This window comes from Cimex lectularius, unplaced genomic scaffold, assembly GCF_000648675.2.
Source record: "Cimex lectularius strain Harlan isolate CLEC.00 unplaced genomic scaffold, Clec_2.1 scaffold19, whole genome shotgun sequence".
In the NCBI taxonomy this organism is placed as follows: Eukaryota; Metazoa; Arthropoda; class Insecta; order Hemiptera; family Cimicidae; genus Cimex; species Cimex lectularius.
In genome coordinates, this window is record NW_019392664.1 from 715,544 (window position 1) to 731,521 (window position 15,978).

Below are 15,978 nucleotides of genomic sequence, written 5' to 3' on the forward strand. Positions count from 1 at the left end.
TTATTTAAATAGTTAGATTGTGCTGTTACTGTCATTCTATTTTAAAGATATAAATGAATTAGGCTAGATTCTTTGTCGATCACAATAATTCTGTACATTTACTGCAGCATTAATGTAGCACATATTGCTCAGAATCTTGTGTCTATAACAACTTTGGTCAATTAAGAGAAAGGATTTCTTTCCTTTATAATAGCTTAATTAGTTTTAATAAAAATCTTACTAATACACTGCAATTACTACCAACTCACCAGTCAAATATTTCCTTAATTTATAAATTAATTTAAAATAATTGGAAATTCTCAAATCTTAAGTCAGTGACAGTTTCTCACTGAAGATGGTACAAAGCTGAACCACATTTTATGAAAACGATGTAGATGAATGCCGCTTCAACACGTTTTATTCAAATACTTGATCTTGTCACAATTTTTGGCAATTCTTCTAGTATTTGACAACAGATGTTGTTGTTCCCTTTAAATAATAACTATATGATCTGTACATAAAAATTATGATTGATGTTATTAATTATTAAGTTAACACATGTTTTTTTAAATTCTAAATTAAACAAAAAAAGAGAGACAAGTAAAATTTATTTAAACTTTAACAATCAACACTATCTAGCACAAGATGTACAAGGTGTTGGCCTACATGCCATGTTAATGTTTCTAGATCTATGTTTAGATTTGTGAAGACGAGGTACTTTGGTTATCTTATCGCAGTCTGGGTTGTACACCTTAGGAGCACAAGGATCATAGTTTGGAGGAATAGGACAAGTAGAAGAAGAAGATGATGATGATGATGATGACACTTCCACAATTTTGGGTTTTGGTCTTATGAACACAGGATTACATTTTTTCTTCAATGCTGCTATATGTGCTGCTGCCAAACATTGAGGGTCTAAATGACAAAGTATAACTTTTAAATCCCCATTTTCATGTTTCTTCAACACATGTGAAGCTCCACCAATAAATTTGCCATCAATGAATACTTGCGGCACCTGAAAAAAAATACAAATACTTCTTAATTACATGTTCATACTTTTAGTTAAAGTTTTTACTTTACCGTTGAGAGTCTTGTATGTGTAACAAGATATTGTTTAAACTTATCATCACAACATTTATCAACTTCAATAGTTGTAAACATAACACCCAATTTTGAAAATAACTAAAATTCATTTGATTCAAGTTTGCTATGTGAAATAATAAAATGGTTTATTTACAGAAGAAAATAACTTACCTGCCTCATCTGCAAAGTAAAAGGACAATCAGATTTACCAAATATAAGGACTCGATGTTTACTTAGCAATTTATCTAACAGTTTTCTCTCTGGAGACCTTCGATCACTCTTGCAGCAGGCAACCCCCTTTAATTTTCATATTAATGAATGGCACTAACTTGGTTATATACAAAAACAAATTATTAACATTTTGAATTTATCAACAATATTGATAAATATTTTACCATGAGTCATTTCATATTCTATTATCACTACATAATTTTTATTTCAAATTTAAAAACAATCAGCTGGAGTATTTTTTTTAAATTACAAACATCACTCAAACTGAAAAGTATAATAAAAGGAATTAAACATATGCTAAACAATAAGAAAAAAACTGGTATTTCTAATGAATTTGCTGTGATTAAAACTTGTTAATGTTCATCATTAAATAATCGTAATTTATTTTGTTATTTCAGAAGTACAAATTCAACTGAATAAATTTAACATGTCAAATGTTGGAAGATGATATCTGATAGATGCCCTTGACAATAATAGTTATAATATAATACTTAATAATATTTCAATGATTATACAATTATTGGCCTTCTGTTGTGATCAGGAGGACTAAGAATGTAGTGGCATGTCACTGTGGTGCAATTGATGATGGCATTCATAAGCACAGAGATGTTATGTTTTTCTATCAATCTATCAACATAAAAAAGAAATTTCATTATTGTGTTGGCTTAAAAGTTAGCATTAACTAAAGAAGGCAAAATGTTGAAACACATCTGACAGACAAAATCAGTGAGGATAGGCAGACCAAGGTGATACGTAACTAGCAAATTGTATGTTCATCCCATGGAACACAGGAAGAAATCTATTTAAACAAAAAAATATGAAATTTCATCATTGTGTTGGCTTAAAAGTTAACTTTATGGTTAAAGGAAGATTGTGAAATGCTGAAACATTTCTGACAGACAAAATCGGTGAGGATAGGCCCACCAAGGTGATAGGTAACAATCAAATCATACGTTAATCACCCCATAGACGACAGGATTGAAATCAGCAAAATATTAAACAAAATGTTGAAATTTAAATTTGTCGGCTTAAGATTTAATTTTAACTGAAGATGGTGAAATGCCGAAACATGTCTGACAGACAAAGTCAGTGAAGATAAGCCGACCAAGGTTAACAATTAAATTGTAGTTAATACCACACATTGAAGTATACGTTCATCACCCCATAGACGACAGAAGGAAATCTCACAATAAACAAAAAATTTTGAAATTTCATTATTGTGTTGGCTTAAAAGTTAACATTAACTTAAGATGGTTAAATGCCAAAATGCGTCAGACAGACAAAATCAGCCAAGATGACCGGTAACCATCAAATTATAAGTCCATCACCCCACAGACTACTGGAGGAAATCTCACAAACTTTAAAAAAATAAGTATCAATTTGAATTAATTTGTTGACTTTGCTTAACTGCAAAACGATTCAATTTAAAAAATGGCGCTTTCTGAAAGCTGCTTATTGGCCGAGGTTATTCACCTTCGGCGTGGTATTTTGGACATTGATGATTCTATATTGTTCTACAGTAAGGCAATCATCAGAACGACACAAATACGACATTTTACATCTACAGGTACTATTTCTGGGTATAACTGTAAAGTGTAAAGGGGCATCGAGAGTTCTGTTGATTCGTTCTCCTTGTTGATCGCTTCTATCGAGTTTTAATTAAATAAAAATAAACTGCTTCATAGAGTGTTTTTAAACATAATTATATTTTTTTAAACAAGATTTGTAGTTTTGTGTACGAGTATGGTAGTTTTTCTTATTAAACAAGAACTATTTACAAACTTTATCCCAAAAGCGAACAAAAGATTCTTCCATTAAAATATAAAATAGCCACTGATATTTACCTATAAGCTATCTGCATAGTTTTTACTTAGAATTAAGTCTGAATAAATTCAAAAATGAAAGAAAACTATAAGATGCTTTTGCCAACTTGGGGCATTTATGATAGGGAACTGATTTTTACCAATACTACCCTCATTAATTTGTGGTTTAAAATGTATTAAGGGTGAGTAAAATAAATATGTATTGGGATAAATCACTTTAATCAAATATGGAGGTATTAGAGAATAATCATATGTTCATTTGTTTTGGTTTCTCACTAGTATTTTGTAGCTACAATTAGATTCTTTTATTATTTATGGTGATCTGCATTAAATAGTTTTAAAAAATTGTTTACGATTTCTTGTAGGTGTAGTTAAAAAATTCTTCATAGGAAAACCAAACAATTTTGGCAAACATTGAGTAATAATGATGTGCCTAATCTCAAGATATATGTATCACTGGTAATTATGTTAAAGTGTTTACAACAAGGAGATTCAACAGCCACCCGGTGAAAAGACCGGATCAAACACGTTCACATAGACACAAACATACACGAATATTATGTTCTTACAGCACTACAATTTTTCAGGACAATGGGGGGAAATGTAAGCACAAGAGTGGTCAACATTGTCAAGCCAACTTTTGGTACAATTAAGCTTTTTGTTTTTTGTTATTATGTTTGCATTGTTTCTAACACCAACGTCACCTGACACTTTTGTATGACGGGTCTCAGAACAAAGCAAAATAATACATAGATTACATTTTACTTTTATTCTTTCAGCTCTTTAATATCAGCTCTAACCATGGGTTTAGGTAGGTCTCAACCCGCAGACATGAGTGGTCCAGTTGCACAGTTCGTCAAAGATGCCATCCTACAAGACACTATCGTCATATTCTCAAAGTCTTATTGCCCATACTGCACAATGGCTAAAGAAGTAAGTATATTTCCATTTAATTTAAGTCAGAATAAAAAGTTACATTAGTTATGAACAATTATTACAATGAATATAAATATTAAAAATGTCAGCCTTGATTATATGTGGTAAAAATCTTTTTAAGTTTTCTCCTGAAAAATTACAGGCTGGTGGTAAAACTCGTAGACTAGAGTAAATTTATTTAAATATATTATAAATATTACACAATTTAACAATTTAATTGTATTCTATTAGTTCTGCCTCAAATCCATAGTACTGTTACTAAGAGGCAGAGTTGGGCAAAATCAAACTAATTCAATCATGATTAATAATTTTGATTGAAGTTTATGAGTAAATTAATCATTTTATGATTTAGTCATACCTCATGATTGAATTAATTATGATTAAATCATATAATGATTAATTTACTCTTGACTAATTCAATCATGATTAAACTTCAATCAAAATTCTTAATCATGACTGAATTAGTTTGATTTTGCCCAACTCTGGCTACAATGACTAACTTACCAAAATCCAACCGACTGTGGATAAAAATTTTGAGATGAGAGTCGTGCTCAAGGCCAACCTTCAAAAAGTGTTATCATAAACAAAAACCAAAGTTACATAATTATTCTACATGTCTATTTTATTACAATCAAGACCCCTAGATGTTGTATTTTCCAAATAATGTATAAATCTCTCCTTTTAAGTGGAATAAATTTTAATTCAAAGAAATATTTTTTTCCATTGATCGGTAATGTAAACATATTTATTTTTCAAAGTGTAGCTTGTTCTAGGATTTTTTATTTTATTTTATTATTATCATTGTTTTTTGGCTTTTTATAACGACGGAGTTTTACTTATAATTGGAAGATTGAATTTTGTTAAATAAGGTGTTGAACGATTTTCGTTTTGATGAAATAAATTTGTTAGAAAATTTTTTAAAAGTGATGAAGTGTATTTTTCATTTTTTGAGCACCCATTTGAACATGATTTATCAAAATTTAGTCATGACTAACTATATTGTGATTAAATTAGTTATGCCTCGCATTTAATTACTAGTCATGACTAATTTAGCCATCAATCACATATGGCGACTAATGACTAAATTAGTAACTTACTACCAATCATGACTAACGGTCTGAGTGATCAATCATTAATCATTAGACATGACTAATTTTTGCCCAATACTGCTAAGAGGTAAAGATCAAGTAGATATTTAATTAATATTTGATTTGACCATCTGTAAAGCATTGTAATATTTAGTTCATTTCATTTTCCTCATCATACTCATAATTTCTAGAAATGTGTGGTTAGTTAGTCGAGTGTGTGAGATTCAATGAGTCGGTGAGACCGTTAGTCGATGATTATTCAGAAATCGTGAGATGCGGTCTGGTGTGATGTAGGCACAATATACAATAGGTGAATGGCACAATTACACAGAAGACAAACCCTTTAAGTGAGTAGAAATATTTTGATTGAATAAAAAAAAATTTTTTTGCATTGTATAAATTCACTTTTTTCCACATCCTACATGTATTTGTTAAATTTAAACAATATTTGTAAATCCCAGGCCCTAATATCTCAATAAAGATTGAAATATTGGCACGATAAAGAAAATGTTTTTCCGAAACCTACATCACACCAGACCGCATCTCACAATTTCTGAATAATCATTTCTAGAAATGTTCATCTTCGACTGATGACAATCATGAAACGGTTTTCTGTAAGATTATAAAAATTAATTCATAGGTGAATGTTTTTTAAAATATTTTTAATGGCTTTATTTTTTCAACATTAAAATAGAATAAAGAATAAATAGCCAGATAGAAACTGTGAATTATGTAATTGTATTCTTGGGGAAAAGGTAACAACAAAAAGACAAGGGGTGATAGCGAGAATTGAACCCACCACCATGGGGTCTAATGAGCCGAGAGTCTATCCACTAGGCTACTACAGTCCCATAGGTGAATGATAGACTAATTTATAAAAAATAAGTAAATTAAGAATGAATATATCAGTTCTTGCTTTGGAAAAGACCACCTTCTTACAAATTTTTCCAAATTAGAACTAAATGATATATTTAAGGGGGGACCTTGGTGGCCGAATTTTGAATAGTATTTGCCTGCTAGCAGTTTTGGGGGGCACAGCCCATGAAATATTGTAAGGTGGCTTGATCCCTTGTGAGACTCAATGGGTAGTTGGATATAAAGCCCTAATATACAACAAGATTTATTTTACTTTTTACTTACTTTGTATTTAATTGTATTTGTAAATTTAATTGTATTGATTTGCCTCAATGAAGGTAAAATTGAATACTAGGCAAAACACATTATGTCTCTTCTTAGACTATCCATTTGACGCTATTTTTTATGTAATTGTTACAATTATCAACTTTCCTTTTACTTCATGGTGCTTTTATTTAAGAAGGTCTTGATAACCTTGATTTATTCGCCTCAATTAATTTTATTTTGATTTAAAAAATGTGGCCGCTTCTCCTAGAATGTTTATTCATAAAGGTTATTATAATTCCTACTTGTTCCCAGGTTTTTCAAAAGCTCCAAAGAAAGTTTACAACAATCGAACTAGATGGAAGAGATGACGGGGACCAGATTCAGAGTGTCCTTGGTGAAATCACCGGCGCGAGAACGGTAAGACATTTTATTCTTGTGAATAGAATTAATTTTAAAAAAAATTAAATGTTTTACAGGTCCCTAGGGTATTTATCAAAGGGGAATTTGTTGGAGGAGGAAGCGATGTCAAAAATCTATATGAAAACGGAAAATTAGAGAAAATGCTTCAATAATCTTATGACGTTTTTATTCATTGGAGACAAAAGCAACTGACGTTATTTAATAAATGAATGATTGTATTGTTGCCAAAATGAGTTATGATTTAATGAACTATTGGTTATTGTTGACAATGATTTTTATTTTTTTAAATTTTTTAAGATAAGTATAGATGTGTAATTTATTATCAAAATATTAATAAAACCCAAATGGCCTATATAATAATGTACTTATCCATATCTTAATTGTTTATGTTTGATAAGTTAATTTTTGGTGACAATACTGTGTTTTACAATCAGTAATTACAATATTGTTTGTTCTACTTGTACATTTATTAAATTGATAAAATGCCTTTGTTGGCACGCCAATTGATTTCACGATAAGTTTGGACAACCTCAATAATTGCATTTTCCTTTTTATATTACTTCTATTAAATAATTAGGTATCGTTTATCAAACAAAACTAAACAGTAGAAAAAATTGCTACATTCAAATTGTAGACATTTTCAAAGACAAATCAAAAAATTGAACCTAGTAGCATAGTATGTTATATGACAATTATCCTAGATGCATCCTGAAGATCAAGTACGTATAAGGAACCAAAACTCAAGACCTCAACATCTGACTTAAAAACAAAGTATATCAATTCCTCAAACAATAATCTCTTCTCATCCAAATCTGTGTGAAGGAGTTAGAGGAACAGGCAGTTCTGAGGATGACAGGTGAAGAAAATTAAGTATTCTAATAAATTTATTTTGAACTTTATCTAAAAATTCAGAATGAGAAGAAAACTGTAGACTTCTTACAACAGTAGAATTCAAGGATTGGAGGAATGAATTTACATCAATGTATAAGTGAAATACTTTTTTCTTTTTTTGCATTGCATAAATTTATTTTTTCACATCCTACATGTATTTGTATGGTTGTAAATTTGAACAATGTTTATAAATCCCAGGCCCTTGAAGATGATCTCAATAAAGATTGAAACGTTGGCACGACAAAGAAAATGTTTTTCTAAAACCTACATCACACCAGACTGCATTTCACGATCTCTGAATAATCATCGACTAACGGTCACTAATCACCATACACACACGTATAAGTGAATGTTGTACTCCCAACTTGAGTACATCAATGATGAATTGGGATTATTTAAAAAATTATTTATTTATTGTTTAAAAAAAAGAGGTGACTCACTATATCTCCCTGGGCGGCAATGGCACTCCGTGTGTCTCGCTAATGCCAAAAGGTTAGGCAAAAAAAATTGGGATTATGAAAAGTACAAGTGTTTCTTATAACAAAACCCTGAATTTTAAGTGCCTTTTTTTATATATATACTGATGCTACTTAATTCCAACTTGCTATCAAACAAGATACCCAATCTTTGATACGTATTATTATTATTTTCGACATTATTAAGAGAAAAATTATATACAATGGTGTTGGAAGAACGATTAAGGAAAATTACAGAGTATTTAGCTACATTTAATTTTAAATAGTTAATTTGATCCTATAAACTAAGTTTATCAATAGATTGCTTGCAAGGAAGAGAGTTTTGGTATGTCTTGCCACGATTAATAATTAATTAATAATAAAATGAATCGTGGAAAGATAAACAAAAATAAAAAAGAACAAAGATGAATTATAGCAGATTTGTCAAATGTTGTGTCATGAATGAGGTGTCATTCCTGAACTATCAACTCATCAAATTGTATCATTCTTTGTAGCCCGTCATTAACCTTCTCAGGTTCCGATGCTAAAATTAAATTTTGAACTACGGACCTTCACCGTATATTTGTAGTTTTTCTTACTCATGGAGATACCAAAAGCGAAAGTTTTTATTTACGCCTTGACTTTTGTCGGCTACATCTGGAGCGGCTACGGGAACAACGTGCTATCAAGTTTGAGAGAGGCGGTCTTGGCCGCTGAAAACGTTTTCGGCAACTTCCTTTTAAAGTTCGACGAGGTGGTCAGCAAGCTCAAGAATGTTCATGACACCATAGACTCGTCTCTGGACGAAGATTGTCTCTGGAATTGTCCTAATGGTATTCTCTCAAAAGCTTTACGAAGAGACTTGTTTGTTCTTGTCAAGCAATTTCCATGCATGCTGCCTTAATGATTTCAAATATTTATCAACTGAACTTGATAAAAGCTCCCTAAAGAACCTATTGCAGAAAAGCTGAACTTTTATCGTGATTGTTTGACACATTAAAAAATCTTATGTGTACAAACATTGTGGGGAGAGATTATATTCCCTTCAAAAGCATACTTAAATCAGCAATTCACATTCTAATAAATTTAATATGTTGAGCTGGTTTGCAAGTTCAAGAATGTTCCCGATATTGTCAATTCTTTGATAGGTGAAGGATGGTTCTACTTTATAAAATTCTCTCAAAAGCTTCATGAAGAGATCTGTATATTATTTTCAAGTAATTCCCATGCCTGCTGCTTGAATTATTTCAAAAACTTGCCACAATAACTGTATACAGACTCCTTAAAAAAAAATTGCAGAAAAGCTGAGCTTTTATTGTGATTGATTGACACATTTTTTTTTTTTTTTTTTTTTTTTTTTTTTTTTTTTTTTTTTTTTTTTTTTTTTTTTTTTTTTTNTTTTTTTTGGCGTTATGAACTATGCATATTAGCCATGTGACAAATTCGTATATGTGTGTTCAAATTTGGGGGGTTATTGGGAAAAAAGGGCCAGGGGCAACGGTGGGAATCGAACCCACGACCGCGGCGTGAGAGTCTCTCATGCTAACCACTCGGCTACCGCGGTCCCCTGATTGACACATTAAAAAATCTTATGTATACAAACATTGTGGGGGGGGAGATTATATTATATAAAAAGCATACTTAAATCAACAATTCACATTCTAACAAATTTAAAATGTTGAGCTGGTTGGCAAGTTCAAGAATGTTCACGACACTGTCAATTCTTTGATAGATGAAGGATGGTTCTACTTTATAAAATTCTCTCAAAAGCTTCATGAAGAGACCTGTATATTATTTTCAAGTAATTTCCATGCATACTGCTTGAATTATTTCAAAAACTTTATAAAGACTCCTTAAAAAACAAATTGCAGAAAAGCCGAGCTTTATTGCAATTGATGAACACATAAAATCTTATGTGTACACATTGGGGAAAAGTATCAAAAGCATAATTAAATCATTATCTTTAATTCCAACAAATGTATTATTTTTTATTTTAATTAATTAATTTGTTTTTGCCTTTGTTATTACCAATTTATATTGTTGAGTTGGTTGACAAGTTCAAAAATATTTACGACATTTCGTCAATTCTTTGATAGATAAAGAATGGTTCTACTTATGATATTCTCTCTAAAGCTTCATAAAGAGACTTGTTTATTATCTTCAAGTAATTTCTATACAAACTGCTTGAATAATTTCAAAAATTTACCAAATTAACTTCATAAAGACTTTAAAAAACAGATTGCAGAAAAGCCGAGCTTTATCGCAATTGATGATCACATAAAATTTTATTTGTTCAGACATTATGGGAAAATTATCAAAAGCATAGTTAAATCAATATCTTTAATTCCAACAAATTTATTTATTTTATTTATTTGTTTTTTTTTGCTTTTGTTATTACCAAATTAGCCAATTTATATTGTAGAATTGGCTGAGAAGTTCAAGAATGTTCACGATGAGGACTGGTCCCCTATTTAATGAAATTCTCTCAACAGCTTTATGAAGAGACTTGTTTATTATTTTCAAGTAACTGCCATGCATACTGCTTGAATAATTTCAAAAATTTGCCAAATGAACTTAATAAAGACTCATTAAAAACAGATTGCGGAAAAGTTGAGCTTTTGTCGCGATTGATTGACACATTAAAATTTTTTATGTGAATAGAAATTTGGGGGGAAAGTACCAAAAGCATACTTAAATCAATAACTCAAATTGCAATTTACATAGTTGAAGTGCTATGGCAAGTTCAAGGACTTAATAATATTCTCTCAAAAGTTTCATGGGGAGGCTTGTTTGTTGTCAAGTAAATTTGTATTCATGCAGCTTGAATGATTTCAAATATTTACTAACTGAATATTATAAAAGCTCTCTGAAATAACAGATTGCAGAAAATCTGAATATTTATGGTGATAGATTGAAACATAAAAAAATGTTATGTGTATAGCCATGGGGGGGGGGTTAAAAGCATCAAAAGCGCATTTAAATTAGTAGGTTGTTGGCAAGTTCAAAAATGTTCACAACACCATCAATTTTTTCATAGATGAAGATTGTCTCACCTTAATGATATTCTCTTGGAAGCTTCATACAGAACCTTGTTTGTGGTTTTCAAGTAATTTCTATGCATGCTGATTGAAAATTTTACAATCTAGTGGACTACTCTAGTGGGTCTGAGAGATACTTGATATTCTGTCACAGATTTTCCTACACCCCTCAACCATTGTCACCAATTAATACAGTCACACCTTAATAAAAGTCACATATGAAGAGGTTCCCTATATGCAACCATAAAATTGTACGTATAACTTCAGATATTCTTTACTTTTACCTCTGCAATCGCTATTATGGTATAATTAAATTTTAATATTTTCTTTCGTCAGTGGATAAATGGTACTTTTTTTTGTATTCTTGCTGTACACAGTCAGATAGACTGGTGGTGACTCTTCACTTAGCTTTCTGATCTTGGCCATCAAGCAAGTTTGTCAATTATGCCAACTAATTCTTTTCATATCTTATTTTGTATCTGCTGGGCTAATTGGAGTTTCCGGGTCATGTGACAGGGTTGCAGACCTCTTGACTGCTTTTTCAACCCTTTCTTTTCCTTAGAAGCATAATCTGGGATCTAAATGATGGTGACCTCACGCCAAAATCTAGTTCAATCGCAGTGAGGTTTTTAATTGCCAAAGCTCTAAAGCTGGGTTTTCACTGCACGAAACTCACCACTCGTGCAACTACTTTGCGAAACTTGTGTTGTGGAGGCCTAGCTGGGACTGGGAAACTTGGTGCAAGGAAGTTTTGAGATGAGCCAATCAGCTGTCGGTTTTTTATTGTGCATCAAAGTGTTTTACATTATTTGTTTCTCTCCGTTTAAACGCACATGTCTCGAGTATGAGAATGAACCAGGAGGAATGCATTTGACTATCTAAATGTATCACAGCTACCAATTTTTGTGGGATACTAAAGATAAAACTCATATTAAAAAGTAATAAATAAAATTCAACTCAACTTCATTTGTTTTTTATTTTACATAAATTATAACCATGATAGCAAACACTGATGCAGCAGTTTGTGTAGTTATAAACGGCATGCTTTCTCATGCAACTAATGGTTCACCTTGTTTCACCTCTAGGTTGCAAAATGTTTCACTTCGTGGAAATGGTTAACCCGAGATGGCATTTAGATACAGAAGTGATTTTTTTGCACAATGGAAACCTAGCTTTATGTCGTAAATTTTTTGTCATCTGTCATTAGTGATCTAAGCACTGATTATAATATTTTTATTCTTGTAACAAAAGCTTATAACGTTTAGCATTAACATTATTTCAGAGAAGGATTATTGCTTGGCAAACCCACAACAAAACTTTAATACTTCATTCTGTATTTTTGTCAAATGCTTAGTATTATGTATTTTATTGTTAAATTTCAGGTGTCACTGCTGTCAGTAACAAATATTCAAAGCCAGTCACAAATGGGTGTGGACCAGAAGGGTTAAATGTATGTGATTATTTAATTAATTATTCTTTTGTTGTTAACTGTTTTAGTTTTGTATTTTTCAGGTAAATGTTGATGCACCATTTTATAATGATATGGTGAAGTGCTGTAACACTCATGATGTATGTTATGGGACTTGTAATACACTCAAAGAAAAATGTGATTTAACTTTCAAAAGGTGTCTGTACAGCACCTGTGAAAATAAAAATCTAGATAGTTTAGTGCTAAAAGGTTAGAATAATATCTAGCACTTTATATTTTAATTTCAATTTGATATTTAATTTTTTTTGTAGTTATTCGGAGATCGTGAGATGCGGTCTGGTGTGACGTAGGTTTTAGAAAAATATTTTCTTTATCATGCCAACGCTTCGATCTTTATTGAGATCATCTTCAGGGCCTGGAATTTATAAACATTGTTTAAATTTTACAAATACATGTAGGATGTGAAAAAATGAATTTATACAATGCTAGAAATTTTAGATTAAAAAAAGAAATTTAAATAAATAAAATGAATTTATACAATGCTAGACAATTTTAGATTAGAAAAAAAATGAATTTATACAATGCTAGACAATTTTAGATTAGAAAAAAAATGAATTTATACAATGCTAGAAATTTTAGATTAAAAAAAGAAATTTAAATAAATAAAATGAATTTATACAATGCTAGACAATTTTAGATTTAAAAAAACACGAATTTATACAATGCTAGAAAATTTTAGATTAGAAAAAAAATGAATTTATACAATGCTAGAAAATTTTGGATTCAAAGTATTTGTACTCACTCAAAGTGTTTATTTTGACTTGACACTTTGAGTAAGTGCAAATACTTTGATTGAATCTAAAATTTTCTAGCAATGTATACATTCATTTTTTTAATCTAAAATTTTCTAGCATTGTATAAATTCGTTTTTTTTTTAATCTAAAATTTTCTAGCATTGTATAAATTCATTTTTTCTAATCTAAAATTTTCTAGCATTGTATAAATTCATTTTATTTATTTAAATTTCTTTTTTTAATCTAAAATTTCTAGCATTATATAAATTCATTTTTTCACATCCTACATATATTTGTAAAATTTTAACAATGTTTATAAATCCCAGGCCTCTGAAGATGATCTCAATAAAGATCGAAACGTTGGCACGACAAAGAAAATGTTTTTCTAAAACCTACGTCACACCAGACCGCATCTCACGATCTCTGAATAATCATTGACTAACAGTCACTAAATATCATACTTTTTTTTTTTTTTTTTTTTTTTTGTAGCTTGTAAAGGTGCAGCGAAAGTGCTATTCACAGCCACACAGTCCATTGGTTGTAAATTTTTTAAGGATGCTCAGAGTGCAGCTTGCTACTGTCCAACACCTAAAAAGAAGAAGTATGCTGCTGGAGAGTTGTAGTTAAGTAGTGAGTTTGATAAAGACGCTCAATGTTTTTAATTCTTACATGCTTGTAAGGATGTTACCTATGTGTTTTGAAAAACGAGTTTCACCATGATTGTTATATTGTTTTCAATTTTTAGATTATATTTTCTGGTCAATGTGATTATATATAGGAATGTTAGTAAAAGTGTTCAAGAAGACTGACAATTTGTTTTGAGATTAGTGATTAATATTTTGAATATTATATTAATCCAAATGTTATATTTGAATATTAATAATATATTTAGCAGTCATAATTGACCTATTTTAATTATTTTAATTAATTACATTTTTATCTAAAGTCTTGGTTGAGATGAAAAAGCGGGATTATTATCACTTCAGTAACTTAAAAGTCATGATAGCGTAAGTGGTTGAAGCGCGGCAAAGCTGAAGGCTGTGGGTTCGAATCCGACTCATGACAATAACTTTTTCAGCTCAATCAAGACTTTAGTTAAGTATAATTAATTTTGAATATTGTAGTTTGGTCATTACCGATCATCCTGCTCTGCAGGTGTATTTCAGCCATGAGTAAGACACTGAATATGGTGAAATACGGAAATGCCTCAGGTAGATCAAAACGATAAATAACAACCAAAGAACAAATTTATCAACCCCAGATCACACGAGACTCACAATTTTGAACATTTCTAAACACTACTGTTTAAATAATCACAGTGACATTTTTGTCCTAGCAAGAATTAAGTCCTAACTCAAATTAAAAAATTTCTGTTAAATAAAATGAATTTGCATTCATAATAACACACTAAAACTAGAAATATTGTGATATTTGAAATAGGTTGTTTGTAATATTGTAAAAATACAGTAATATATTTTTATATTACAATATTTGTATTTTTTAAAAAAAGATTGTATCTTTGAATAAATGTTATTGCCTAAATTATATATTTGTTTACTTCTAGCCAGTTTCCCAGGAAAAAAAAAATATATTTTGCTTATTAAACAATTTTTAACAACATTGTTTGTATTCATTTGCTACCTTTGAATGAAATCAGCAAATTTTTCCACAACAAATCAGATTCTTTGATAAAAAGTCATATTGATAGTATGGTTCAAACTTTAGTCAATTTTTTCAGCTTTTTCTACTTTTTGTCTTCAATTTTGTAAACAAGGTATTTTTTTAAATGATTTTATTAAAAATATTAAGTTTGAATTATTTACAATTTGAAAATTTAAACAAAAGACTTATAAAAAGTTTATTTGCTAAGAGTTTTCCAATTAAATTTCTTAGTGATTACAGTTTCTAGATGTGACACTCAAAACAGGAAACCTAGAGAACTTGGCTGCTTGAATTATACTTGAGTGCATGCAAACTCTTCATCGTTTAGAGATTGCTTGTAAATTCCAAGATTGAACTGTCATTCACTGCCCAAGCATGTCTATTGCACTGTAGATTGTGAATGCAGAAAAGTGCCTGACAGACCAATCTACCGAGTATAGACATGGAAAGATGAGTTGAACAATTGTATTTATTGCTGTAACATTTTTTTCTTTAACATTGGTCAAAATTGCATTATGCCTAACACTTGGAAATCGTATGAGTATACTATTTTATTGAATACCAAACTAGTTGGACTTGAGTAAATTGGAGCCAAGGTTCTCAACGTTTCCTGTGTTCTCTGAGTTTGACATCTAGAAACTTGTAAGTAATTGTTAGTGAATTTAATTGGAATACTTGGCCTATAAATCTTTTATAGACCATTTGTTTAAAAATTTTCAAGCATAACTGCATCAAAGTGACTTTAAGTGGTAGTAACGGTAGTGACATTGTAAGTGTACGAAAGTGGCGTAGATAGCCTGTCAGTTTTAATTTTTTTTGTTTTTTTAATTTCCTGCTATATGAAGTATGTAAATATTATTTTATTATTTACATACTTCTTGTACCAATAAATAAAAAAAATTATTATCCCTGAATTCATGTTTCACATCATTATGGGCATTTAACAAGACTAGTTTTTTCATGTATTTCTTGCTCTATGTTCCTGTTTACCTTTATTAGTTTAATTATCTTTTTGTATGTGATTTAA

General features: G+C 30.2%; 3 protein-coding genes across 9 annotated transcripts; 2 read left to right on the forward strand and 1 right to left on the reverse strand.

The window, feature by feature from the left end:
* Positions 1-570: 570 nt before the first annotated feature.
* LOC106662214 lies at positions 571-3,695 on the reverse strand. 3 transcript variants are annotated; one of them, XM_014386099.2, is made up of 5 exons: positions 3,470-3,695; positions 1,809-1,920; positions 1,234-1,359; positions 1,060-1,161; positions 571-994 (listed from the first exon to the last, which is right to left on the reverse strand). In XM_014386099.2, the coding sequence occupies exons 1-5, from the start codon at positions 3,529-3,531 to the stop codon at positions 611-613; spliced, it is 786 nt and encodes a 261-aa protein (XP_014241585.2). In that variant the 5' UTR covers positions 3,532-3,695; the 3' UTR covers positions 571-610. The 3 variants fall into 3 exon arrangements, with proteins under 3 accessions (XP_014241585.2, XP_014241586.1, XP_014241587.2); XM_014386100.2 differs by lacking the exon at positions 3,470-3,695 and adding an exon at positions 3,138-3,275; XM_014386101.2 differs by lacking the exon at positions 1,060-1,161 and having other exon boundaries at positions 3,470-3,546.
* On the forward strand, positions 2,710-7,189 carry LOC106662217 (glutaredoxin-C4-like). Of its 5 annotated transcripts, none has more exons than XM_014386107.2 (4): positions 2,710-2,860; positions 3,928-4,049; positions 6,575-6,679; positions 6,739-7,189. In XM_014386107.2, exons 1-4 carry the CDS (start codon positions 2,725-2,727, stop codon positions 6,832-6,834), a joined length of 459 nt encoding a protein of 152 aa, XP_014241593.1. In that variant the 5' UTR covers positions 2,710-2,724; the 3' UTR covers positions 6,835-7,189. The 5 variants fall into 5 exon arrangements, with proteins under 5 accessions (XP_014241593.1, XP_014241595.1, XP_014241594.1 ...); XM_014386109.2 differs by having other exon boundaries at positions 2,774-2,860; positions 3,896-4,049; XM_014386108.2 differs by lacking the exon at positions 2,710-2,860 and adding an exon at positions 3,371-3,759 and having other exon boundaries at positions 6,739-7,185.
* A 1,334-nt stretch (positions 7,190-8,523) lies between these two features.
* On the forward strand, positions 8,524-14,766 carry LOC106662215 (group XIIA secretory phospholipase A2). Its single transcript, XM_014386103.2, has 4 exons — positions 8,524-8,861; positions 12,449-12,516; positions 12,579-12,744; positions 13,779-14,766. Exons 1-4 carry the CDS (start codon positions 8,630-8,632, stop codon positions 13,910-13,912), a joined length of 600 nt encoding a protein of 199 aa, XP_014241589.1. The 5' UTR covers positions 8,524-8,629; the 3' UTR covers positions 13,913-14,766.
* The last annotated feature ends 1,212 nt before the right edge of the window (positions 14,767-15,978 follow it).